The 24,483-nt window shown below is 44.3% G+C and overlaps 2 protein-coding genes across 7 annotated transcripts; one reads left to right on the top strand and one right to left on the bottom strand.

Moving 5' to 3' along the window:
- Positions 1–1,206: 1,206 nt before the first annotated feature.
- Positions 1,207–3,008, top strand: LOC116353139 (transmembrane protein 238-like). The gene is made up of 2 exons (XM_031787268.1): positions 1,207–1,324; positions 1,812–3,008. Exon 2 carries the CDS (start codon positions 1,822–1,824, stop codon positions 2,146–2,148), a length of 327 nt encoding a protein of 108 aa, XP_031643128.1. The 5' UTR covers positions 1,207–1,324; positions 1,812–1,821; the 3' UTR covers positions 2,149–3,008.
- On the bottom strand, positions 2,747–24,186 carry LOC109868782 (C-Jun-amino-terminal kinase-interacting protein 4-like). 6 transcript variants are annotated; one of them, XM_031787247.1, is made up of 30 exons: positions 23,989–24,185; positions 22,585–23,718; positions 22,060–22,166; positions 21,859–21,977; positions 21,516–21,710; positions 21,213–21,333; positions 17,076–17,146; positions 16,837–16,904; positions 16,605–16,674; positions 16,336–16,511; positions 15,823–16,067; positions 15,442–15,499; positions 15,075–15,227; positions 14,916–14,955; positions 14,671–14,798; positions 14,500–14,553; positions 14,029–14,163; positions 13,580–13,715; positions 8,656–8,742; positions 8,503–8,550; positions 7,814–7,955; positions 7,564–7,606; positions 7,383–7,463; positions 7,175–7,242; positions 6,091–6,239; positions 5,826–5,997; positions 5,549–5,662; positions 5,345–5,443; positions 4,231–4,335; positions 2,747–4,155 (listed from the first exon to the last, which is right to left on the bottom strand). In XM_031787247.1, the coding sequence occupies exons 4-30, from the start codon at positions 21,955–21,957 to the stop codon at positions 4,046–4,048; spliced, it is 2,967 nt and encodes a 988-aa protein (XP_031643107.1). In that variant the 5' UTR covers positions 21,958–21,977; positions 22,060–22,166; positions 22,585–23,718; positions 23,989–24,185; the 3' UTR covers positions 2,747–4,045. The 6 variants fall into 6 exon arrangements, with proteins under 6 accessions (XP_031643107.1, XP_031643106.1, XP_031643109.1 ...); XM_031787246.1 differs by having other exon boundaries at positions 23,673–23,718; XM_031787249.1 differs by having other exon boundaries at positions 21,859–22,166; positions 23,673–23,718; positions 23,989–24,186.
- Positions 24,187–24,483: the final 297 nt, after the last annotated feature.

Below are 24,483 nucleotides of genomic sequence, written 5' to 3'. Positions count from 1 at the left end.
ATAAAATATCCCAGAAATGTTCCATAAACACGAAAATCTTATTTCTCTCAAATTTTGTGGACACATTTGTTTATATCCCTGTTAGTGAGCATTTCTCCTTTGCCAAGATAATCCATCCATCTGACAGGTGTGGCATATCAAGAAACGGATTAAACAGCATGATCATTACACAGGTGCAGGCCACATCTAAAATGTGCAGTTTTGTCACATAACACAATGCAACAGATGTTTCAACTTTTGAGCAAGCATGCAATTGGCATGCTGACTGCAGGAATGTCCACCAGAGCTGGTGCCAGAGAATTTAATTGTAATTTCTCTACCATAAGCCGTCTCCAACTTCGTATTTAGAGAATTTGGCAGTATGTCCAATTTGCCTCACAACCGCAGACCACATGTAACCACGCCAGCCCAGGAACTCCACATCTGGCTTCTTCACCTGTAGGATCATGTGAGACCAGCCACCCGGCAGCTGATGTGGGGAAAAACTCATTCTGATTGGCTGGTCTCAGATGATTAGGGCCTAATTCAATTATTTCAATTGACTGATTTCCTTATATGAACTGTAACTCAGTAAAATCGTTGACATTTGCAGTGGCGATTCTAGACCATTTCAACTGGGGGGGCCAAGCTGGGGCCAGTTGTACTGTTAGAGGGGCCAGTTACATTAGACGTTATTGCTGTCATATCGTTTTCTTCACTGCATTGTAGGCATTAGCAGGCAAGAGACCATGTTCATAATCATTCAATGTTCCGCCTAAAGCCGTCCCTCTAGAAAATGTGTGGGTTAAATTAGTGTTCCGCGTTGCCACTGTCTAATAACGGATGTAAAAAAAGAACGATAGCAAAAATGAGTTATGTAAAAATGATTTAATACTCCACATTTAGGGGGGCCACAAGGGGGTCCAAAATTGTTGTCACAGGGGCAGAACTGCTAGTGGACATTTGTGTATGTTGCATTTATATTTCTGTTTAGCATATACATTAGAAATCATATTCCAAAATAAATGTCAGGGTGAAAATAATTGAAAAGTAAAATATTGTTTGACATGTTTTTATTGCTTTCGTTTAGTGCTGCTCCGGACCAATGATAGGACCAATGATAGGACCAATGATAGGACCAATGATAGGACCAATGATATTCGTCAGTGCAGAAAAGCTCAGGTGAGGGGGGAGTGGAGAGGTGTCAGGTAACATTATTCACTCATGAGTCACTGTTTTTACCTGCCAGTGAAGAACCGGAAGGATACAGTTTGAGTGGACTTACATTTTTATGAGATAAACATTGAAAAGATACTAATCAAAACGCATTTGCACTTGTGATGAGGTGAGTATTAATCTGTTATGTTTTTCTGTGTTTAAATGCGTTTTTTAACGGGCATCGAAACACAAAAGTGTCTTGGTTGTGCTGGGAGTATCATAACGCTCAGGTGTGGCACCTGTTTTTCCTATGAATAAAGATACATTGAAGAGTATTGTAGGAACCTACAATGTTATATAAAACTTCTTTTTTTTAAAGTGTAGGCCTAAATACACAGACACAGTAAATATTGACATAACATACTGTAGTTATTTGACCATGGTTACATTATTTCATACATAGCTGTACTTTAATAGCTCCAGAACATACACGCCATGGTGTCATGTTTATGTTCATACAATATCCTCCCACTCGACCAGTAGGCCTAGAGTGAACCCCGTATCATTGCCAGAGGTGACTCTATTGTGATTCTACTCTGAGCAATGTCAATGTACACGATTTATGTCTGTCAATGTGCCACACACCTCACCTCCTCCACCTCTCTGTCCCCCAGGTGAGTGACCATGGCGCAGCACTATGATGGTCTGTCCCACTGTAAGCTGGCCCTGGTGTTTGCCATATTGATGGACCTGCTAGGTGTCTCTGCTCTTCTGGTGGGGGTTTTCGCCCCATTAGAGATTAAGGGACAGGACTTTGGGGACCTGTTGGTGTACTCTGGGGCTCTACTGATGCTCATGTCCCTGGGAGGATGGGTCATGTGGTACAGCGGGAACCTTGAGGGCCTGACCTCCAGGAAGGAGCTAGGGGGAACCATGGGTGCCATGGACCGGCTGGCCCGCTCCCTCAGCCGCAGGATACGACTCCCTAGGAGCCACAGCAGCCCCTCATGATGCTTCATGGTCAGGCATAGGAGAAGGGTGTGGTTGTAGGGGAGGGTCCTCACTGTCTCCATTAGACTATTGGCCCCTGATAGTCAAACTGCCTGGGGGTCTGGGAGCAGTATTGTTGGCATTGAGGGAGTGCTATTAAATGAACCAGGCTATGGCCCGTGATGTGAACAGGCAAAAGAGGGGTTGGGAGGAGCACCCTTCTCAAACCAAACAGTAATCTGCGCCGCTCGGTCATGTTGTCATCAAGGCAGCATATGTTCACATTTTCAAGCTAGATTTCAATAGGAAGGCAGATAATGATTGCTTTTGATAAAAAAATGATTTTGTGTATGTATAAACGCAGAATCCTATTCATTACTCCACACGATTAACCTATGTCACCTTTTTTTTGGAGCTGACGGGGAGGATGCCCGGTTCCAAAACGAATGTAATCAACGCCAACCCATTTCACCCGGGACAGGAATAAGATTCTGTTTAAGATATATATATATATTTTTATAGAACTCCCTCATTCTTTAACCCAAGTTCCACCGCCTCCACAGTGGAAGAGACTTACATACTGCTAGTTCACTAATGTCAATTACAAGATGGAAAAACAGTCGGTCATTGCTTTTTATTGTGACTTGACCTTTGCTAAAACACCTCTGGTAGATAACAGAATTGTACACTGTCTGAATAGGATTTTAAACAATCAAGCATGGAGGCTATTCATAGTTCACTTGGTTGGTTTGTTTAGGCTTGAATCTGTACAGAATTGGTCTTTATATTCATAATAATTCATGTGTTGTGGTTTTCTTTGAATCATAATAGGGTTTTTGTATTAAATTATACAATTGTATTAAAACTATAAAATAACCTACCATAGGGCATTTGTGAAGATTTGGGGTGTTAAAGTCTTACATTATATTGACTTGAAAACAGATCTTTTATGAAAGTATTAACAAAAGTTTATTTTTCATAGATTATCTTGCATAGAGTCCAGTTATGATGAACATTTTCAGACATGGGTCACACAAACACTCTTTCAAATACTGCATAAAATACTTTAAGTATCTTTTGAGACTTCCACTCCCATATCGCTCTGCAAATGTGAGAGAGATAGAGATAGAGAGAGAGAGAGAGAGAGAGAGAGAGTGCAGTTACGCTGTAGATTTACCCAGCATGCAATGGGAACTGAAGGCCAGGGTCTTATGCAACAATAGTTACCAGGAACCCAGCAGCTTCAACACTACATCTCAGTATCAATGTAAACGAGTTTGAACAAACGTCATGGAATTGCACACAAACCCTAACCATTCTTAACTAACCAACCAAAAGTCAGAGACTCTTACTGTAAAATACTTTGCTACAGTGATGATGATATTTACATTTGAGTCATTTAGCAGACGCTCTTATCCAGAGTGATTTACAGGAGCAATTAGGGTTAAGTGCCTTGCTCATCATGTGCACAGACCGATTTTTGACCTAGTCGGCTCGGGTTTTCGAACCAGCGATCTTTGGGTTACTGGCCCAACGCTCTTAACAGCTAGGCTACCTGCCGCCCATATATGATTACCATAATGAGGAAACGTTTCACAAAAAACACAAAACATTGTACAATGACCAATCTCACAGCAACGATTGTCAAATCATATTAAGGCACACAGAGGAGACTGGCTTAACCAGGTGAAAGGTTTAGTCAAGGAGATGAGGGTAGCAACTGAATAACAGAGTGAGACAAGAAGGATTAAGCTGTGATGTCTTAATTTAATCCCAAGATTCTAGAACAAAAATCCAAATGGAACTCCTAGTGAATGAAGCCAATTAAAACATGGCTCCCATTTGTACTTCCTGGTCTCTTGTATGACATCTCTGACTAATCCTTCCTTGTCTCATTCTAGACTGGATGTGGGTGTGGTCAAAGGGCGGAGCTGGGCAGGGAGGGGGTGGGGCTCTGCCAGATGATCATGTGACTGCGGTCTGACCGCAGTGGAGCAGCTTCGGGTGTGCCGTCATTCGCGTCGTCCCCTGGAAAAGGTAAGAGGGAGACAGAGTCAGTTAGACAACCACTCTAATGACAATCACGTGATGTCCCCAACTCACCGATACGGAAGTTGATGTAGCCCTCTCCTCCACTGAGAATGAGTTGTGAGGTAGAGACTAGAGTTACAGCACCGCCTCCTATTGTAGAGAAGCTGGTCACACAGCCTGGGGAACAGAGATATAGAATACTAATAACTGCATAGTAGCACAATATAATACTGTCAAATAACTATGTAATAACTACATAGTATCACAATATAATACTTTTTAATAACTATGCAATAACTGCATAGCATTTAATACTGTAGAACAGGGCTATTCAACTATATTCCTACCGGGGACAGATGTAAAAAGGTTCATTGCAAGGGGGATGGACATTTTCCACATGCAATTAATGTTCGGAAGAACCGTATAAAAAAAAAGCAACGCACATCACCAATAAAGCACTTTTCTTCAAATGAAATGTTGCAAAAAGTAATTAGGAAAGAAGTGAAGGGCGCTCAACCAACGTGAGTCGAGGTGCAGCCCAAAAACGCTCATCATTGAAAAGGAAGTCACAACACTTGCTCATTATTTTACCTATTAAAAGCTTCTTAAATGTAATTAGGTTATTTTAAAATCTGAAAACTAGGCATCTTAATAAAGAACACAAAGATATGTAAAATCAGGTGATGCCAAATTCCATTCTGAGGGACAGAAGCTTTGAATTCATTTCTCACAGTCATTAGGTGCATTCATTTGTCCCACTCCCTTCTAACAAGTCCTTGTGAGCATCAGAGAGGGAAACAGAAGGCACGTAGTGTTCCTGAGAGTCGTAGCTTTCAGGAATGGTGTCATAATATGTTGTAGCTTAAACCGTTCAAACACTAGAGCCAAATTCATATGAAGAAAAAATGATCAACATGCCACATAGGCGCTATAAACCACAAAAAAACACTAGAAACTACACTATAGACAACCACTATAGTGCTTGTCATTTTGACACTGAACGTTGGATTTTTGAGGGGATTCTTTTGCAGATCTTTGATTAATGTTTAGAATTGATCAAAGGGCCAGGGTAAATTAATAAATGGGCCGGATATGGGCCGTGGGCCGCCAGTTGAATAGCCCCGCTGTAGAATAACTGCATTGTTACACAACAGTGAATGAATGAACAACGATAAGAGATTTTCACCAGGTGCAGCAATGATGAACTTGACAGCCTGGCGGTGTCCATGGTAACACAGTTGTGCTGCCGCCAAAAAGCAGTATGGTATAGAGGCAGACTCTGAACCTATGGAATGCAGAGAAGAAGACAATTGAGATGTGACCAGTGTAAGGGCATTATCTCTCAGGTCATTATGTTGTTGACCCCTGGGTCTCAGTGGTCTGCACTCACTGAGAGACACAGGGATGGAGAAGATGGCGCCACTTCCTGTTCCCACCCACAGCCGGCCAGAGATGAAGGTGAGGGACGAGATCTGGAGCGGAGAGAGAGACAAGAAGGCAGGGCCTGGAGGAAACAGAGAGCCAAACAGTCAGGAACTTATCAAGCAAAATTGAAGAAAATTTATTCAAAGTTATACATTAACTTATATGTCAGCCATTACATGCTCACATCAGCAGTATAAAACATTAACAGATTCATGAACTGAGAATCCTGTTCATGCTCCTACCCAGTGTTTTGGTGACCAGAGGGGTCAGATCCACATCCTGCAGAGGCCGGCCAGTGGACCAATCAAAAAGCCTGAGTGTAGGGTCGAGCCGGCAGGACGTCCACACACCACTTCCTGCCGCACACAGGAAACGCACCTGCTGCTCACTGCGCTCCGAGACGGTTAAAGTTTGCTGAAAGAGAGGTGGGAAATAGACAAAATAATACAAGGTACAAACCATTCTGAATTCACACACACAATATTTTCAGGTTTGTCTAACTCTTACCTCCACTTTTCTATTCTCGACATTGACCACATGAACCCGATTCCAGTATCCTACCCATAAGCCCGCCCCCTTCGCTAGGCAACAGCGAATGGGCTGCAGTGGAGTTGATCCCAGAGGCAAAACCTCATGTGATTGGAGATCCCATCCACCTGTCAAATATAGTGATGATTAGTCATCATTAGTCTTTTACAATCACAGGTTGTATCTGGTCATGGATAGATGGTATGAAGTTTGTCAAATTGACATCAAAATATATATATATATTTTTTTGCATTTTAGCTAACCCGAACCCTTTTCTTAAACGTAACCTAATTATCCTAACCGGCTATGCTAAGTTCTCCTAACCTGTTACAAAAAGTCCATTCTGACAAACTGTATCCCTTCTAGCAAGAACCATCGTATCTCAAACTTAAATGGTACCACTTCTTCCCTCCTTTCCTTCATATGCACTGATATGATCCTGACAGTGGCCTGACCTGATCCTGACAGGAACCTGACCTGATCCTGACAGGAACCTGACCTGATCCTGACCATAGCCTGATCTGATCCCGACAGTAGCCTGACCGGACCCGATCCCGACAGTAGCCTGACCGGACCCGATCCCGACAGTAGCCTGACCGGACCCGATCCCGACAGTAGCCTGACCGGACCCGATCCCGACAGTAGCCTGACCGGACCCGATCCCGACAGTAGCCTGACCGGATCCGATCCCGACAGTAGCCTGACCGGATCCGATCCCGACAGTAGCCTGACCGGATCCGATCCCGACAGTAGCCTGACCTGATCCGATCCCGACAGTAACCTGACCTGATCCTGACAGTAACCTGACCTGACCTGATCCTGACAGTAACCTGACCTGACCTGATCCTGACAGTAACCTGACCTGATCTGATCCTGACAGTAACCTGACCTGATCTGATCCTGACAGTAACCTGACCTGATCTGATCCTGACAGTAACCTGACCTGACCTGATCCTGACAGTAACCTGACCTGACCTGATCCGATCCTGACAGTAACCTGACCTGACCTGATCCTGACAGTAGCCTGACCTGATCCTGACAGTAACCTGAGAGGGGGAATTACCTGGGTTGTGCGAGAAGAATGCAAGCGTCCCATTGGCTAATCCAGCAATGACTTGACCATGTGAATACCTGAAGGGTTTAGAGTTGAAAGTAAACATAAATAAAGCAATATTCAAACTGGTACACAATTATCCTTTCAGATCGAGTCATCCAAGTGTCCAACTGTAGGGGCTCGCGGTCTATATCGGACTGGGTACAGGAGTTCTCACGTGAGAGAGTGCACACCCTCAGACAGAGAGATAGACTGCAGACAGCGCCTCCTAGCTGTGGACGCGGAGTGGACTAACACACTGGGAATGGAGGAAAAAAGAGAGGAGAGAGGGAGAATGAGCAACTGTCAATTGTTTAACATTATCATGGAACAGCATGGTTCTGATCTCCACACCTCACCTTCCTTCCTGAGTTCCAATCCACACAGTTCCTGAGGTCTCACCTGATGACACAGAAACAGAACAGAGATGGTAAGCTGATAGCATTGCCAGTGTTTAAAGCATTGTTAATGGAAATAACTAGTTGAGTGATGATTTGGAAATGATGGTGGCTATGGTTAACAAGTTTACAGAAATCTAAAATTGGTAAGCTGATCCTAGATCTGTGCCCAAGGGTAACTTTTACCCGGAGAGTAATAGATAGCACTGACCAGTAGGGGGCACAGCACAGATGCATAGGGCGGGCGAGGTGGGCGGGAGGCTGAACTGATCCAGCACCGTATTGGACCGTGCAGGGTTGATTACTGTGATATCACTACTGGAGGCGGGACCAGAGACCACCCACACAGCACACTGACAGGGTGGATGGAAGAGAGAGGAGTGATGCCTACTACTGAAAAATGACAGATCAACCCCTAGCCCAGTGTTTCCCAAACTCGGTCCTGGAGACTCCAAGGGGTGCACGTTTTGGTTTTTGCCCTAGCACTTCACATTCATATAATCAAAGCTTAGTGAGGAGTTGATCATTTGGATCAGCTGTGTGGTGCTAGGGCAAAAACCAAAACACCTTGGAGTCCCCAGGACCGAGCTGGGGAAACACTGCCCTAACCCCTACCCACTAGGCATATGTGTGGAGACCTAAAAAGGTGTGGATGGGTGTAAACAGTATGCTAAACAACATGGTTTCATCTAGCCTGTCAGTGGACATGGAGCTACTACCATATTGATTCTACCTATCAAACCTCCCAGATCTACAAGAAGTGCCAGTAAGAGCTAGTTGGTCGATTTGGCATTGAGGAAACCATTGGCATGACATGGTCTGAAAATGGTGGTTAGATGGTACTGCAAGTGGTAGTTACTGTGACTAGAACTAGTAATTTGACAGTAATCACCACCTTACCGTTGTCTCGCCTGATATCTCAGGTGTAACAGCAACAGCACAGTTTAGCTACAGAGAGAAAACACAAGTTATGGACTGTCTTCTGGGAAAAGACTGTCTGGGTTAAGAACCATAGCACTGACTGTAGACATGTTTCTGAATAGTATGTCCTACCTTGGCTGTAGAATCTCTCTGGTCCATCAGTCTGAGCTGCACTAGGACAGGGACATCTTTGGGCTCAGGGGTCGGCTCTGAGGAATCCTGCAATAATCCCACACAATCTACTGTATGCACCAGATTAAGGTTTGTGTCTACTTCCACAGTCTGTGTGAGTATTTTCACCTCTGAAGTAAATATTGTGTTTACCTACAGTGTCTTCAGAAAGTATTCACACCCCTTGACTTTTTCCACATTTTGATGTGTTACTGCCTGCATTTAAAATGGATTCAATTGAGATTGTGTGTCACTGATCTACACATAATACCCCATGTCACAGTGGAATTATGCAAATAAAAAAAAAATGAAAAGCTGAAATGTCTTGAGTTTATACAGTGGGGAGAACAAGTATTTGATAACCTGCAAAATCGGCAGTGTTTCCTACTTACAAAGCATGTAGGGGTCTGTAATTTTTATCATAGGTACACCTCAACTGTGAGAGACGGAATCTAAAAAAAAAATCCAGAAAATCACATTGTATGATTTTTAAGTAATTAATTTGCATTTTATTGCATGACAAGTATTTGATCACCTACCAACCAATAAGAATTCCGTCTCTCACAGACCTGTTAATGTTTCTTTAAGAAGCCCTCCTGTTCTCCACTCGTTACCTGTATAAAAGACACCTATCCACACACTCAATCAAACAGACTCCAACCTCTCCACAATGGCCAAGACCAGAGAGCTGTGTAAGGACATCCGGAATAAGATTGTAGACCTGCACAAGGCTGGGATGGGCTACAGGACAATAGGCAAGCAGCTTGGTGAGAAGGCAAGGCAATTATTAGAAAATGGAAGAAGTTCAGGATGACGGTCAATCACCCTCGGTCTGGGGCTCCATGCAAGATCTCACCTCGTGGAGCATCAATGATCATGAGGAAGGTGAGGGATCAGTCCAGAACTACACGGCAGGACCTGGTCAATCACCTGAAGAGAGCTGAGACCACAGTCAAAGAAAACCATTAGTAACACACTATGCCGTCATGGATTAAAATCCTGCAGCGCACGCAAGGTCCCCCTGCTCAAGCCAGCGCATGTCCAGGCCCGTCTGAAGTTTGCCAATGACCATCTGGATGATCCAGAGGAGGAATGGGAGAAGGTCATGTGGTCCGATGAGACAAAAATAGAGCTTTTTGGTCTAAACTCCACTCGCCGTGTTTTGAAGAAGGATGAGTACAACCCCAAGAACACCATCCCAACCGTGAAGCATGGAGGTGGAAACATTCTTTGGGGATGCTTTTCTGCAGGGGACAGGACGGGGACAGAACGACTGCACCGTATTGAGGGGAGGATGGATGGGGCCATGTATCGCGAGATCTTGGCCAACAACCTCCTTCCCTCAGTTAGAGCATTGAAGATGGGTCGTGGCTGGGTCACCCAGCATGACAACGAGCCGAAACACACAGCCAGGGCAACTAAGGAGTGGCGACCGCCCCGAAACCTGAAGGATCTGGAGAAGGTCTGTATGGAGGAGTGGGCCAAAATCTCTGCTGCAGTGTGTGCAAACCTGGTCAAGAACTACAGGAAACGTATGATCTCTGTAATTGCAAACAAAGGTTTCTGTACCAAATATTAAGTTCTGCTTTTCTGATGTATCAAACACTTATGTCATGCAATAAAATGAAATTTAATTACTTAAACATCATACAATGAGATTTTCTGGATTTTGTTTTAGATACCGTCTCTCACAGTTGAAGTGTACCTATGATAAAAATTACAGACCTCTACATGCTTTAAGCAGGAAAACCTGCTAAATTGGCAGTGTATCAAATACTTGTTCTCCGAACTGTATGTATTCAACCCCTTTGGTATGGCAAGCCTAAATAAGTTCAGGAGTAAAAGTGTTGCTTAACAAATCACAACTTGCATGGATTCATTCTGTGTGAATTCTGTTTTGAATGACCACTCCATCTCTGTACCTCACACATACAGTTATCTGGAAGGTCCCTCAGTAGAGTAGTGAATTTCAAGCACCGATTCAACCACAAAGACCAGGGATTTTTTCCAATGCCTCGCAAAGAAGGGCAAAAAAGCAGACATTGAGCATCTCTCTGAGCATGGAGAAGTTATTAATTACACTTTGGATGGTGTATCAATACACTCAGTCACTACAAAGATACAGGTATCCTTCCTAACTCAGTTGCAGGAGAAGAAGGAAACCGCTCAAGGATTTCACCACGAGGCCAATGGTGATTTTAAACATTTACTGGCTGTGATAGGAAACTGAAGATGGATTAACAACATTGTAGTTACTCCACAATACTGACCTAAATGACAGAGAGAAATGAGGAAGACTGTACAGAATAAAAATAGTCCAAAACATGCATCCTGTTTGCTATAAGGCACTAAGGTAATACTGGAAAACATGTATCCTGTTTGCTATAAGGAACTAAAGCAATACTGGAAAACATGCATCCTGTTCGCTATAAGGCACTAAAGTAATACTGGAAAACATGTGGCAAAGAAATTCATCTTTTGTTCTGAATACGAAGCGTTATGTTTTGGGGCAAATCCAGAACAACACATAACTGAGTAACACTTCATATTTTCAAGCATGGTGGTGGCTGCATCATGTTATGGGTATGCTTGTCATCTGCAAGGACTAGGGAGTTTTTTAGGATAAAAATGTTTGTAATAGAGCTAAGCACAGACAAAATCCTAGAGGAAAACCTGGCTCAGTCTGATTTCCAACAGACACTGGGAGACAAATTCACCTTCCAGCAAGACAATAACCTAAAACACAAATATACACTGGAGTTGCTTACCAAGACAAAATTCTAACTAGGCCACTCAGGAACATTCAGTTTTGACTTAAATAAACTTTAAGATGCCCACATTTTTAAATGTCTGTCTAGCAATGACCAACAACCAACATGACAGAGCATGAATAATTTTTTAAATAATAATAAATGGCCAAATAGTGTATCCAGGTGTGCAACGCTTCTTAGAGATTTAGCCCAAAATACTATTTATAATCGCGCTATAAATCGCTGCCCAAGGTGATTCTAACATGTATTGACTCAGGGGTTGAATACTTACGTAATCAAGATAGATGTTTTATTTTCCATAAATGTTTTACAAATATTATAATTTTTCTCCCACTTTGACATTACAGATTATTGTTTGTAGATTGTTGTCAAAACATGAGTTAAATCTATTTAATCCCACTTTGTAACTCAATAAAACGTGGAAAAGTCAAGGGGTGTGAATACTTTCTGAAGGCACTGTACAGTTGAAGTCGGAAGTTTACATACACCTTAGCCAAATACATTTAAACTCAGTTTTTTACAATTCCTGACATTTAATCCTAGTAAAAATTCCCTGTTTTAGGTCAGTTAGGATCACTTTGTTTTAAGAATGTGAAATGTCAGAATAATAGTATATAGAAGGATTTATTTCAGCTTTTTTTCTTTCATCACATTCCCAGTGGGTCAGAAGTTTACATACACTCAATTAGTATTTGGTAGCATTGCCTCTCAATTGTTTAACTTGGGTCAAACGTTTCGGGTAGCCTTCCACAAGCTTCCCCAAATAAATTGGTGGGGATTTTGGCCCATTACTCCTGACAGAGCTGGTGTAACCGAGTCAGGTTTGTAGGCCTCCTTGCTCGCACACACCTTTTCCGTTCTGCCCACAAATTTTCCATGGGAGTGAGGTCAGGGCTTTGTCATGGCTACTCCAATACCTTAACTTTGTTGTCCTTAAGCCATTTTTCCACAACTTTGGAAGTATGCTTGGGGACATTGTCCATTTGGAAGACCCATTTGCGACCAAGCTTTAACTTCCTGACTGATGTCTTGAGAAGTTGCTTCAATATATCCACATAATTTTCCTACCTCATGATGCCATCTATTTTGTGAAGTGCACCATTCCCTCTTTTAGCAAAGCACCCCCACAACATGATGCTGCCACCCCCGTGCTTCACGGTTGGGATGGTATTCTTCGGCTTGCAATCCTCCCCCTTTTTCCTCCAAACATAACAGTGGTCATTATGGCCAAACAGTTCTATTTTTGTTTCATCAGACCAGAGGACATTTCTCCAACAAGAACAATCGTTGTCCCCATGTGCAGTTGCAAACCGTAGTCTGGCTTTTTTATGGCGGTTTTGGAGCAGTGGTTTCTTCCTTGCTGAGCGGCCTTTCAGGTTATGTCGATATAGGACTCGTTTTTACTGTGGATATAGATACTTTTGTACCTGTTTCCTCCAGCATCTTCACACAGTCCTTTGCTGTTGTTCTGGGATTGATTTGCACTTTTCGCACCAAAGTACATTCATCTCTAGGAGACAGAACGTATCTCCTTCCTGAGCATGATGACAGCTTCATGGTCCCATGGTGTTTATACTTGCGTACTATTATTTGTACAGATGAACGTGGTTCCTTCAGGCGTTTGGAAATTGCTCCCAAGGATGAACCAGACTTGTGGAGGTCTACAATTGTTTTCATGAGGTCTTGGCTGATTTCTTTTGATTTTCCCATGATGTCAAGCAAAGAGGCACGGAGTTTGAAGGTAGTCCTTGAAATACATCCGCAGGTACACCTCCATTTGACTCAAATGTTGTCAATTAGTCTATCAGAAGCTTCTAAAGCCATGACATCATTTTCTGGAATTTTACAAAAAAGTTTAAAGGCAGTCAACTTAGTGTATGTAAACTTCTGACCCACTGGAATTGTGATGGAGTGAATTATAAGTGAAATAATCTGTCTGTAAACAATTGTTGGAATAATTACTTGTGTCATGCACAAAGTAGATGTCCTAACCATCTTGCCAAAACTATAGTTTGTTAACAAGAAATGTGTGGAGTGGTTGAGAAACAAGTTTTAATGACTCCAACCTAAGTGTTTGTAAACTTCTGACTTCAACTGTATGTATGCGTGTTTACCTGTGTGTGTGACCGCGGCATGCTCCAGCCATGAACCTGGCGTTTTCCCAGGGTTCCCCAGACATGGGAGCGGATGTCTCTGTACAGCTCCCTCCTCCTGACCCGCGGAGACAGGGCTGCAGCAGGGGAGGAACCACTGGGAGGAAGCGGGAGTAGAGGTAAGTTCACTTCAAACCTTATAATGTAAAGCACTTTGAGCAGTTGAAAAGAGCGCCATAGACATGTAATCCCATTATCATGGGGCAGCAGGTAGCCTAGTGGTTGGAGCCTAGGGCCAGTAACCGAAAGGTTGGTGGATCAAATCCCCGAGCTGACAAGGTAAGAATCTGTCGTTCTGCCCTTGAACAAGGCAGTTAACCCACTAGGCCGTCATAGTAAATACAAATGTGTTCTTAACTGACTTGCCTAGTTAAAGAAAGAAAGGTTAAATAAAATAAAAATCAACGTACTCAGTCTGAGTTGTACTGACAGCCAGTTTCCGTGGAGACCCCATTGGTGAGTGAGTGAGGGACGTCGGCAGGGCCAGCGCTAGAGCAGCGGACGGAACCAAGGGGTTCTTGTTCAGGCCAAACAAACGGTTGAATCTTGAATGGACAGAGAGACAGTTAATGGTTCATTTGACTGCAATGGACCAGAAACCCTGCCGACCTCACAGGAATACAATAAGTATTACTTTCCCATAGGCACTCTGGTCATGTGCTTGGGCTAGAGACTGTGTAGCCAAAGGTAAATATGAACAGCTATTGAGCTAAATGTTGTGATGTCAGGGGTCAGAGCCAGGCCCAGGACAAATATGTGTGGTTGTGTGCCTGTTAGCAGCTCAAGGTTTAAACAGCATCTGTGGACTTCTTCACTGCAATAATTGCCAAATTAAAAACAGTCATCTATTCCTTCCTGATTCTTCACTCCCTCGCTCTCACCTTCTCCATACACTAGTCCTCTCTCTCTCTGTGATCCTCTCTTCTTGGGAGACCCTGAAAAGAAGGGATGACTGATGTGAGATGGAGAAAAATGAGTTATTCCCTTCTCCACAGGACTATGAAACCTCCTGTCAGTCTACTTCTATGGGGGAGACAGGCAGGTGTGGTTACCGAATGGTCTGACTGCGTCTCACAGCCTCCTGCAGCTCAAACAAACGCTCCTTATACTGGTTCTTCTCCATGACAACACGGGACATCTCCGAACGAGAGAACCGACGCAGCGATATGGGCAGAGAGGACTATGGGTAACAGATTAACATTCTAGTTAGAGTACAAGTCCATTAGAGAAAAAGAAAAAGGTTACAACACATCTATTAGCAGAATATAAAGAGACAACACAAAGAAAGCCCTCTTACATCATCATCTGATTGATTTGCTTCCAGTTCTTTCCGAAGTCTACAGAAGAGCAGAAACACACGCAATCAATGAATCACACCACATGAACAAATATGGTTTGTATACCTTTGTTGTCTCATTCTGCCAACCATTAACGACCTGACACTAGAGTTGTGTACCTCTTAGTTTCCTCCTCCATGTCCTTCATTCTTCCCGCCAATCGGGTGACAGTCTCCTGGCAGGAAGTCACCTCCACTTTAAGAGCTGACCTCTCATTGGTCAGCTCCTCCACACGAGAGATCAGTGCTTTCCGGGCCGCATTCACTAACTCACTGGGAGAGGTAGAGGGAGACAATGTCCGAGTGAGAGTAAATACAGTAAACAAAGGACCCGCCCAGTTTTACTTCAGGCCCAATGTGCACTCTGTCAACATATCTAAATGAAACAGAGGCATAGTGAATGGTAAGCCCCCTACACACACAGTTAGTCATACAGGACTAGCCATAGTAGGGTAATAATAACGGTGGGATAAACGCAGGGACTTACTGGGTGTGTTTCAGTTCCTCATACTGAGAAAGAATCTCCTCCGACTGGTCGGTGCTGCCTGCACAGACAAGAAAAAACAAACAGTTCTCACCACAAAAAGCATTAACCCATACCGTAACCCTAACTTTTAATTGCGCATGCCAGTTCTCATGACATTGACACTTCAGTTAGTCCAGTCTAACTAATGCCTACTGCCCAGCACTGCCTAAGATACCCCCTCCATCGGCCTCAGCTCTTTCCCCCTAGCCTTCCTCTGTGTGTAAAATAAAGGTTGTATGTGTTAAGAGAACAAAGGGCATATGTTTAATCTTATGTGAACAACCAGTGCAGTGTTTCACTGCAAACAGGGGGTGTAGGTGTGCCCTTGCCTAATGGCCGTACCTCTGACACTGGCCCCCTGGTCCACACTCTCTACGTATTCCCGACTCAGCTCTGACAGCTCTGAGAACACAGACTCTGTGTTCCTCAGCTCCCATTCCAGACTATTCATATCCTCCTTGTCCTCTCCTTCCACCTCCTGCTTTGCTCCTCCTTCCTCTTTCTCCTCCACCTCCTTCATTTCTTCCTCCATGCTGGTCTTGGTCTCGTCAAAGAGCCAATCAGAGACGTCTGCTCGGACCGGGGTGCTAGGGAACATGGGTAACAGAGAAAAGATTGGGAGGGGGCAGTGAGTGTCAGTTTATGCAACAGTAAAGTGTGTGTTCGGGAGATGTCCCATCAAGAGTCTTTCTGAACCATGACAGACCTGTGAAGGGAAGTAGTCTGATTTACAGGTAACTAGTTGTGGCTGAGTTGGTTTATTGTTATGAATGTGTAAAAGAAAAGCTTTCTTGGTAATGCAATAAAGTCAGTCCAGTTCATCTTGCACTGTAAGTGCACACATACAGGACATACCTGGCATTCATAAGGCCATGAAACTTCGCCAGCTCAGGGGTGGAGCTTATGATGTCATTGATGAAGGACGCATCTATGTCTGGCTTTACGACAATGTCAATCACCCTATCGTCCTTGGTTACAGGTTCTTCCAACAGGACAGAATCAGGAGGTGTTTCTGGCCTTCGATCAGTTAGCTTGAAAAGGGGAGGAGTCAGTAAGGACAACTTCCATAGAAAAATACTACTGCTACAAGACAGTACAGAGGTTATCAAATCTAGAGAACGTACCTCCTGCCCGCTAACACAGGATTCTGACTGGCCCTGGGTAGATTGTGAATTCTTGGGGCGCACATGGTTACTAAAGACAGACAGGGCCCATTGTGACATCATAAAGCAGTGAAAATCAGAAACCATCAAATTAATCAACCACAGTGAGAGATTTCTTTATCTCTTTAGAATGGAAAGACTGAATACCGTTTCATGTGGTTGTAGTCATTAACTGAATTGAGTGGTGGCTAACCTTAGTGGAGATCCCTCTCTCTCTAGATCCCTTTTCCTTTCCAGCAGATCCTTATAACTGAGCACCAACTGAGAGACAGCGAGAGAGAAAAAGTGAAAATGGAGAGAGAAAAAGAAGGACAACAGGAGGGACAGGGGAATAATAAAATGCATTTCCAATGACAGACAGAAGCTGATAGAAGAGTACACAGAGGTTGAGTCCCAAACAGCCTCATCAGTCTAAACATGCTGTCGTCTGACCTTGTTGTGAGTGTGCTTCAGTGTGTTCAACTCTCTGCCCAGTCCAGCCCTCTGCTCCTCCAAGGCCACCACTGTCACAGAAACAACACACAGTAGCAATTAGCATCACATACAGTACGTCTCAATGACAAAGGGTGCCAGTCAGATTCTGCCGTAGCCTACTTGCCATGGTCTTACCAAACATCCTCAGTTTGTAACAAAAAGGACGTGAATGAAGGAAGTGAATCAAATCATATAAAATAATCTACACGGACATGAAGAGGGTAAGGCATCAAAATAGAGAGAAATAGAGATTGTTACAACACTGTACAGTTGTGGCCAAAAGTTTTGAGAAAGACACAAATATTAATTTCCACAAAGTTCGCTGCTTCAGTGTCTTTAGATATTTTTGTCAGATGTTACTATGGAATACTGAAGTATAATTACAAGCATTTCATAAGTGTCAAAGACTTTTATTGACAATTACATGAAGTTGATGCAAAGAGTCAATATTTGCAGTGTTGACCCTTCTTTTTCAAGACCTCTGCAATCTGCCCTGGCATGCTGTCAATTAACTTCTGGGCCACATCCTGACTGATGGCAGCCAATTCTTGCATAATCAATGCTTGGAGTTTGTCAGAATTTGTGTGTTTTTGTTTGTCCACCCACCTCTTGAGGATTGACCACAAGTTCTCAATGGGATTAAGGTCTGGGGAGTTTCCTGGCCATGGAGCCAAAATATCGATGTTTTGTTCCCCGAGCCACTTAGTTATCACTTTTTCCTTATGGCAAGGTGCTCCATCATGCTGGAAAAGGCATTGTTCATCACCAAACTGTTCCTGGATGGTTGGGAGAAGTTGCTCTCTGTGGATGTGTTGGTACCATTCTTTATTCATGGCTGTGTTCTTAGGCAAAATTGTGAGTGAGCCCACTCCCTTGGCAGAGAAGCAACCCCACACATGAAATGTCTCAGGATGCTTTACTGTTGTCATGACACAGGACTGATGGTAGCTCACCTTGTCTTCTCAGGACAAGCTTTTTTCCGGATGCCCCAAACAATCGGAAATGTTTTTTGGGGGATTCAGTTCATTTGCATGGCAAAGAGGGACTTGCTATTAATTGCAATTCATCTGATCACTCTTCATAACATTCTGAAGTATATGCAAATTGCTATCATACAAACTGAGGCAGCAGACTTTGTGAAAATTAATATTTGTGTCATTCTCAAAACTTTTGGCCATGACTGTACATCGTCATTACAGAACATTTGAAATATCTTTATTCTTTTGAGTGTAATGTTCACTGTTCATTTCTGATTGTTTACCTCACTTTTTTTAATCCAAGACTAATTTTATTTGTCACATGCACCAAATACAACAGGTGTAGTAGACCTTACAGTGAAATGCTTACTTACAAGCCCTTACAGAGTCAATGTGCGGGGGCACAGGTTAGTCGAGGTAATTGAGTTAATATGTACATGTAGGTAGAGTTAAAGTGACTATACATAGACAATTAACAGAGAGTAGCAACAGCGTACAGGGGAGGGGGCAATGAAAATAGTCTGGGTAGCCATTTGATTAGCTGTTCAGAAATCTTATGGCTTAGGGGTAGAAGCTGTTAAGAAGCCTTTTGGAACTAGACTTGGCGCTCTGGTACTGCTTGCTGTGCGGTAGCAGAGAGAACAGTTTATGACTAGAGTGGCTGGAGTCTTTGACAACTTTTAGGGCCTACCTTTGAGACCGCCTGGTATAGAGGTCCTGGATGGCAGGTTCCTTGGCCGCAATGATGTACTGGGCCGTACGCATTACCCTCTGTAGTGCCTTGCGGTCGGAGGCCGAGCAGTTGCCATACCAGGCAGTGATGCAACCAGTCTTGATGCTCTCGATGGTGCAGCTGTAGAACTTTTTGAGGATCTGAGGATCCAAGTCAAATCTTTTCAGTCTCCTGGGGGGGAATAGACTTTGTCATGCCCTCTTCACGTCTGTCTTGGTGTGTTTGGACCATGATAGTTTGTTGGTGATGTGGACACCAAGTAACTTGAAGCTCTCAACCCGCACCACTACAGCCCCATCGATGACAATGGGGGCGTGCTCGGTCCTCCTTTTCCTGTAGTACACAATCATCTCCTTTGTCTTGATCACGTTGAGGGAGAGGGTGTTGTCCTGGCACCACACGGCCAAGTCTCTGACCTCCTCCCTATTGGCTGTCTCATCGCTGTCGATGATCAGGCCTACCACTGTTGTGTCATCGGCAAACTTACTGATGGTTTTGGAGTCGTGCCTGGCCATGCAGTCATGAGTGAACAGGGAGTACAGGAGGGGACTGAGCACACACCCCTGAGGGCCCCCTGTGTTGAGGATCAGCATGGCGGATGTGTTGTTACCTATCCTTACCACCTGGGGGAGGCCCGTCAGGAAGTCCAGGATCCAATTGCAGTGCAGAGGGAGGCGTTTAGTCCCAGGGTCCTAAGCCTAGTGATGAGCTTTGAGGGCACTATGGTGTTGAACACTGAGCTGTAGTCAATGAATAGCATTCTCACGTAGGTGTTATCTGGGATAATGGTGTTGATGTGAGCCATGACCAGCCTTTGAAAGCACTTCATTGCTACAGATGCAAGTGCTATGGGTCGGTAGTCATTTAGGCAGGTTACCTTAGTGTTCTTGGGCACAGGGACTATGGTGGTCTGATTGAAACATGTTGGTATTATAGACTCAGACGGGGACAGGTTGAAAATGTCAGTGAAGACACTTGCCAGTTAGTCAGCGGATGCTTGGAGTACACATCCTGGTAATCCGTCTGAATGTTGACTTGTTTAAAGGTCTTACTCACATCGGCTACGGAGAGCGTGATCACACAGTCGCCTGGAACAGCTGATGCTCTCATGCATGTTTCAGTGTTACTTGCCTCGAAGCAAGCATAGAAGTAATTTAGCTCGTCTGGTAGGCTTGTGTCACTTGGGCAGCTCGCGGCTGTGCTTCCCTTTGTAGTCTGTAATAGTTTGCAAGCCCTGCCACATCCGACGAGCGTTGGAGCCCTTGTAGTACGATTAAATCTTAGTCCTGTATTGACGCTTTACCTGTTTGATGGTTCGTCGGAGGGCATAGCAAGTCCTGCTCCTTGAAAGCGGCAGCTCTACCCATTAGCTCAGTGCGGCTGTTGTCTATAATCCATGGCTTCTGGTTGGGGTATGTACGTAGTCACTGTGGGGACGATGTCGTCGATGCACTTATTGATGAAGCCAGTGACTGATGTGGTGGTGTACTCAATGCCATCGGAGGAATCCCAGAACATATTCCAGTCTGTGCTAGCAAAACAGTCCTGTAGCTTAGCATCTGCTTCATCTGACCACGTTTTTATTGACCGAGTCACGGGTGCTTCCTGCTTTAGTTTTTGCTTGTAAGCAGGAATCAGGAGGATAGAATTATGGTCAGATTTGCCAAATGGAGGGCGAGGGAGAGCTTTGTACACTTCTCTGTCTGTGGACTTGTTTTTTTCCCTCTGGTTGCACATTTAACATGCTGGTAGAAATGAGGTTAAACAGATTAAATTTTCCCTGCATTAAAGTCCCCGGCCACTAGGAGCGCCACCTCTGGCTAAGCATTTTCCTGTTTGCTTATGGCTGTACACAGCTCATTGAGTGCGGTCCTAGTGCCAGCATCGGTTTGTGGTGGTAAATAGACAGCTACGAAGAATATAGATAAAATATCTTGGTAAATTGTGTGGTCTACAGCTTATCATGAGATACTCTACCTCAGGTGAGCAAAACCTCAAGACTTCTTTAGATTCATGCACCAGCTTTTTCCTGCCGAAAAAGTGTAAAACCCACCAGCCGTATGTTAATCATGTCATCGTGACGCGGTGAAACATAAGGTATTACAGTATTTAATGTCCCGTCAGTAGGATATACATGCCCATAGTTTGTCTATTTTTATCAAATGATTGTACGTAGGCTAACCGGACTGATGGTAAGGACAGATTATCCACTCGCAGTCGGATCCTTACAAGACACCCAGACCTACGTCCCCGATATCTCCATCTCTTTTTCAAGAGAATGACGGGGATAAGGGCCTTGTCGGGCGTCTGAAGTAAATCCTTTGTGTCCAACTAGTTAAAGGAAAAGTATTCTTCCAGTACGAGGTGACCCAGTCAGACACTCACATTGGTCAGCCTGCTCTCTGGCCTTTTTCTCCAGTTCTTTTTCCCTCCTCTCTCTCTCCTTCTCTCTTCCCCTCATCGTCCTCCGCTCCTGCTCAATCTGGTCATCCAACTCCAGATACCGCTAAAGGCAAAAAACAAACATGTATCAAAATGAATGACACTATATGAAACGTTTTATTTATGCATTTTAATTAACATCCTGAAATTACTGAGTTGAAAAGGAATTGACCCCAAACCCTGACTCCATATAACATTAGCATAATAACAACAACAAACAAAACAAACACTTCCATCCCCTCTCACCTCCTGGCTCTCTCTCCTCAGTAGTTTCTCATTCTGGTATCTCTCCAACAGCTCATCTCGCTCTCCTTTCTCTCTCTCAGCCTCGTCCTCCCTCTCTCTGAGCTGGGCTCTGCAGCTGGCCAGACCTTCCAGGACCCATACTAGGATGGGCACCAGGGACTCCACAACCCCTACGCCATGGGTCTCTATCACTGTCTGTAGCAGGGATGGGGGGGTAGCATCAGATGAGTGTGGGTGGTGATGGAAAAGAGACAGAGGAATGAAAAGCCAGCTAGGAGAAAGAGAAGCAGGAAAGGGCGATAGGACAGAAAGCAGTTGAGTGGTGGATGTGATGTGTGTTTACCTGTAGTTCTGAGTACAGTTTCCCGGCCTCTTCACTCACAATGTCAGGGTCCAGATCCAGCTCCCCAGACCCACACACGATACTCTCTCCACACTCCATCCCACTCTGTCTCCCTCTGTCTATAAGTGAATGGGTCTCAGCTGATACGAGTATATGAACTGTGTCTGTCAATACATTTCTTCCTCATATATAAATACCTACCCAACTAGTTTATCTAGACTCTCATTTCATCCATCTCTCTACTGTACATGGTCCTTCCTCCATTTCTACAGTAAATGACCCCCCTATTCTGGGGGGGGGGGGGCATTCTGAGAGAGAGAAAAAGTACATAATTTATACAATGTCAGTGGAAATATAGGCTTGCAGGTACATACTAAATTAATATTTTTAGAAGTAAACACCCCTTTACAACAATCAAACCACCATCATCTGTTTCCTTTTCTCTTAGTTTCCTGTGTCTCACTGTGAGGGACAGAATGTGAACTCTAGATATAGAAGTGATACAGTGTGTATCGAGTTAGTTACTTTATTCACACTATGAGTCTTGTCTACTTCTACATGTCTGTTGCTTTCTCCAATAACAGGTTGTGCCATTATACAAGTGACTTGGCAGTATGCAGAATCAGAATGACTTAACATTAGTATTACTAAGCAAAATGACTCCATGCATGGTTAGTAAGCATACTCCTTTTAATTCACACACAGCGACTTAGGGTGTTTCCCAACCTGATTTGCCCTAGCAGGCACACCTGTCCTCCTCACAGATCCCTCCTCCTGCCACCACCAGGCTCCTAACTGGGGATGAAAACACACGACAGTACCCACTACCCTGGTCTAGGCCTCACACCACCAGGCTCCTAACTGGGGATGAAAACACACGACAGTACCCACTACCCTGGTCTAGGCCTCACACCACCAGGCTCCTAACTGGGGATGAAACCATCCGACAGTACCCACTACCCTGGTCTAGGCCTCACACCACCAGGCTCCTAAATGGGGATGAAACCATCCGACAGTACTCACTACCCTGGTCTAGGCCTCACACCACCAGGCTCCTAACTGGAGATGAAACCATCCGACAGTACCCACTACCCTGGTCTAGGCCTCACACCACCAGGCTCCTAACTGGGGATGAAACCATCCGACAGTACCCACTACCCTGGTCTAGGCCTCACACCACCAGGCTCCTAACTGGGGATGAAACCATCCGACAGTACCCACTACCCTGGTCTAGGCCTCACACCACCAGGCTCCTAACTGGGGATGAAACCATCCGACAGTACCCACTACCCTGGTCTAGGCCTCACACCACCAGGCTCCTAACTGGGGATGAAACCATCCGACAGTACCCACTACCCTGGTCTAGGCCTCACACCACCAGGCTCCTAACTAGGGATGAAACCATCCGACAGTACCCACTACCCTGGTCTAGGCCTCACACCACCAGGCTCCTAACTGGGGATGAAACCATCCGACAGTACCCACTACCCTGGTCTAGGCCTCACACCACCAGGCTCCTAACTGGGGATGAAACCATCCGACAGTACCCACTACCCTGGTCTAGGCCTCACACCACCAGGCTCCTAACTGGGGATGAAACCATCCGACAGTACCCACTACCCTGGTCTAGGCCTCACACCACCAGGCAGTGGATCCCAAGTAACCTAGACCAATGTCTGGCAAGCCTTGTCCCTGGATATGTAGGTCATTGATGGGGTTTCTTTCTTGTTATTGATGTGTTGTTATTCTAAAGTAACTGTCAGATTATTATGCAATCTGTCCTCCAAAACGATTCAGACTGTACAAACACTTACCACCTGTTGCTGAATTGGTAGTTTGTGTTGCTGGGTACGGTATGTACTACAAAAGTACACACACACACACACACACACACACACACGCACACACGAGATATTGAATGACAGCAACACACGGACGTCCAAAGAATAATCGACGATGCAGCCTAAGCAATAAACACCAACTCGATCTAGCCGGTCTGAAGTGCAATAACATGATGATTTACAGATCTTACGAGATCATTTTCATTTTATTTGGCCAACTGTTCAGCCTACTGTAGTTCGGGGGAACTGCACCAAAACGTTCACTCTGTCTTTTTATGTCTTAACTTACCGTTGAGTCTCTTTAGTTCCCAAAACGTGTATATCATTTGTTGAAACAGGTCATATTCGAGTAGTTCACGTTGGAGAATATATCAATTACTCCTAAAAACGAGTTTAAAGAAAGGGGTGTAGTTTAATTGCGACTCATTTGATCGAATTCCTGTTCTGGCCTATCAGAGTGATAAGACTGTCTGCAGTGTTCAACGGTCGTGTACAAGAGGCGGGACATGGGCTGGTCTTGTTCTCAAGAGAGGGAAAAAAGTTTATAATTTGAACAATGACACGTGACGTTGAAGGATTGTCAGGTGACCTTCTCTAATACCTGTCAGAATTATTCACATATGACCTTTCACTTTAATCAAGTATAGTATGTGTGAACAACTGAACATTGCAGAAAACCAGCAGATGTTTGCAAAGACGTGGCCAGGTATCCAATTTCATATACAGCAGTCATGCCATGGGCTACTGTAGATTAACCAGGTCAGGTTGTGTTTTTACAGAAAAT

Source organism: Oncorhynchus kisutch, linkage group LG13 (genome assembly GCF_002021735.2).
Source record: "Oncorhynchus kisutch isolate 150728-3 linkage group LG13, Okis_V2, whole genome shotgun sequence".
NCBI lineage: Eukaryota > Metazoa > Chordata > Actinopteri > Salmoniformes > Salmonidae > Oncorhynchus > Oncorhynchus kisutch.
The sequence above is the reverse complement of the archived record's forward strand: the minus strand, read 5'-3'. Positions and strand labels throughout refer to the sequence as shown.

Excerpts from the sequence above, each read along its gene's own strand:
- LOC116353139 (XM_031787268.1), top strand. The coding sequence starts at position 1,822 with ATGGCGCAGCACTATGATGGTCTGTCCCACTGTAAGCTGGCCCTGGTG.
- LOC109868782 (XM_031787244.1), bottom strand. The coding sequence starts at position 24,025 with ATGATATACACGTTTTGGGAACTAAAGAGACTCAACG. Across the intron at positions 7,243-7,382 it reads GAGGGTGTGCACTCTCTCAC|GTATTCACATGGTCAAGTCA; the intron begins GTGAGAACTCCT and ends TAAACCCTTCAG. Across the intron at positions 5,663-5,825 it reads TCTGGTCACCAAAACACTGG|GCCCTGCCTTCTTGTCTCTC; the intron begins GTAGGAGCATGA and ends TGTTTCCTCCAG.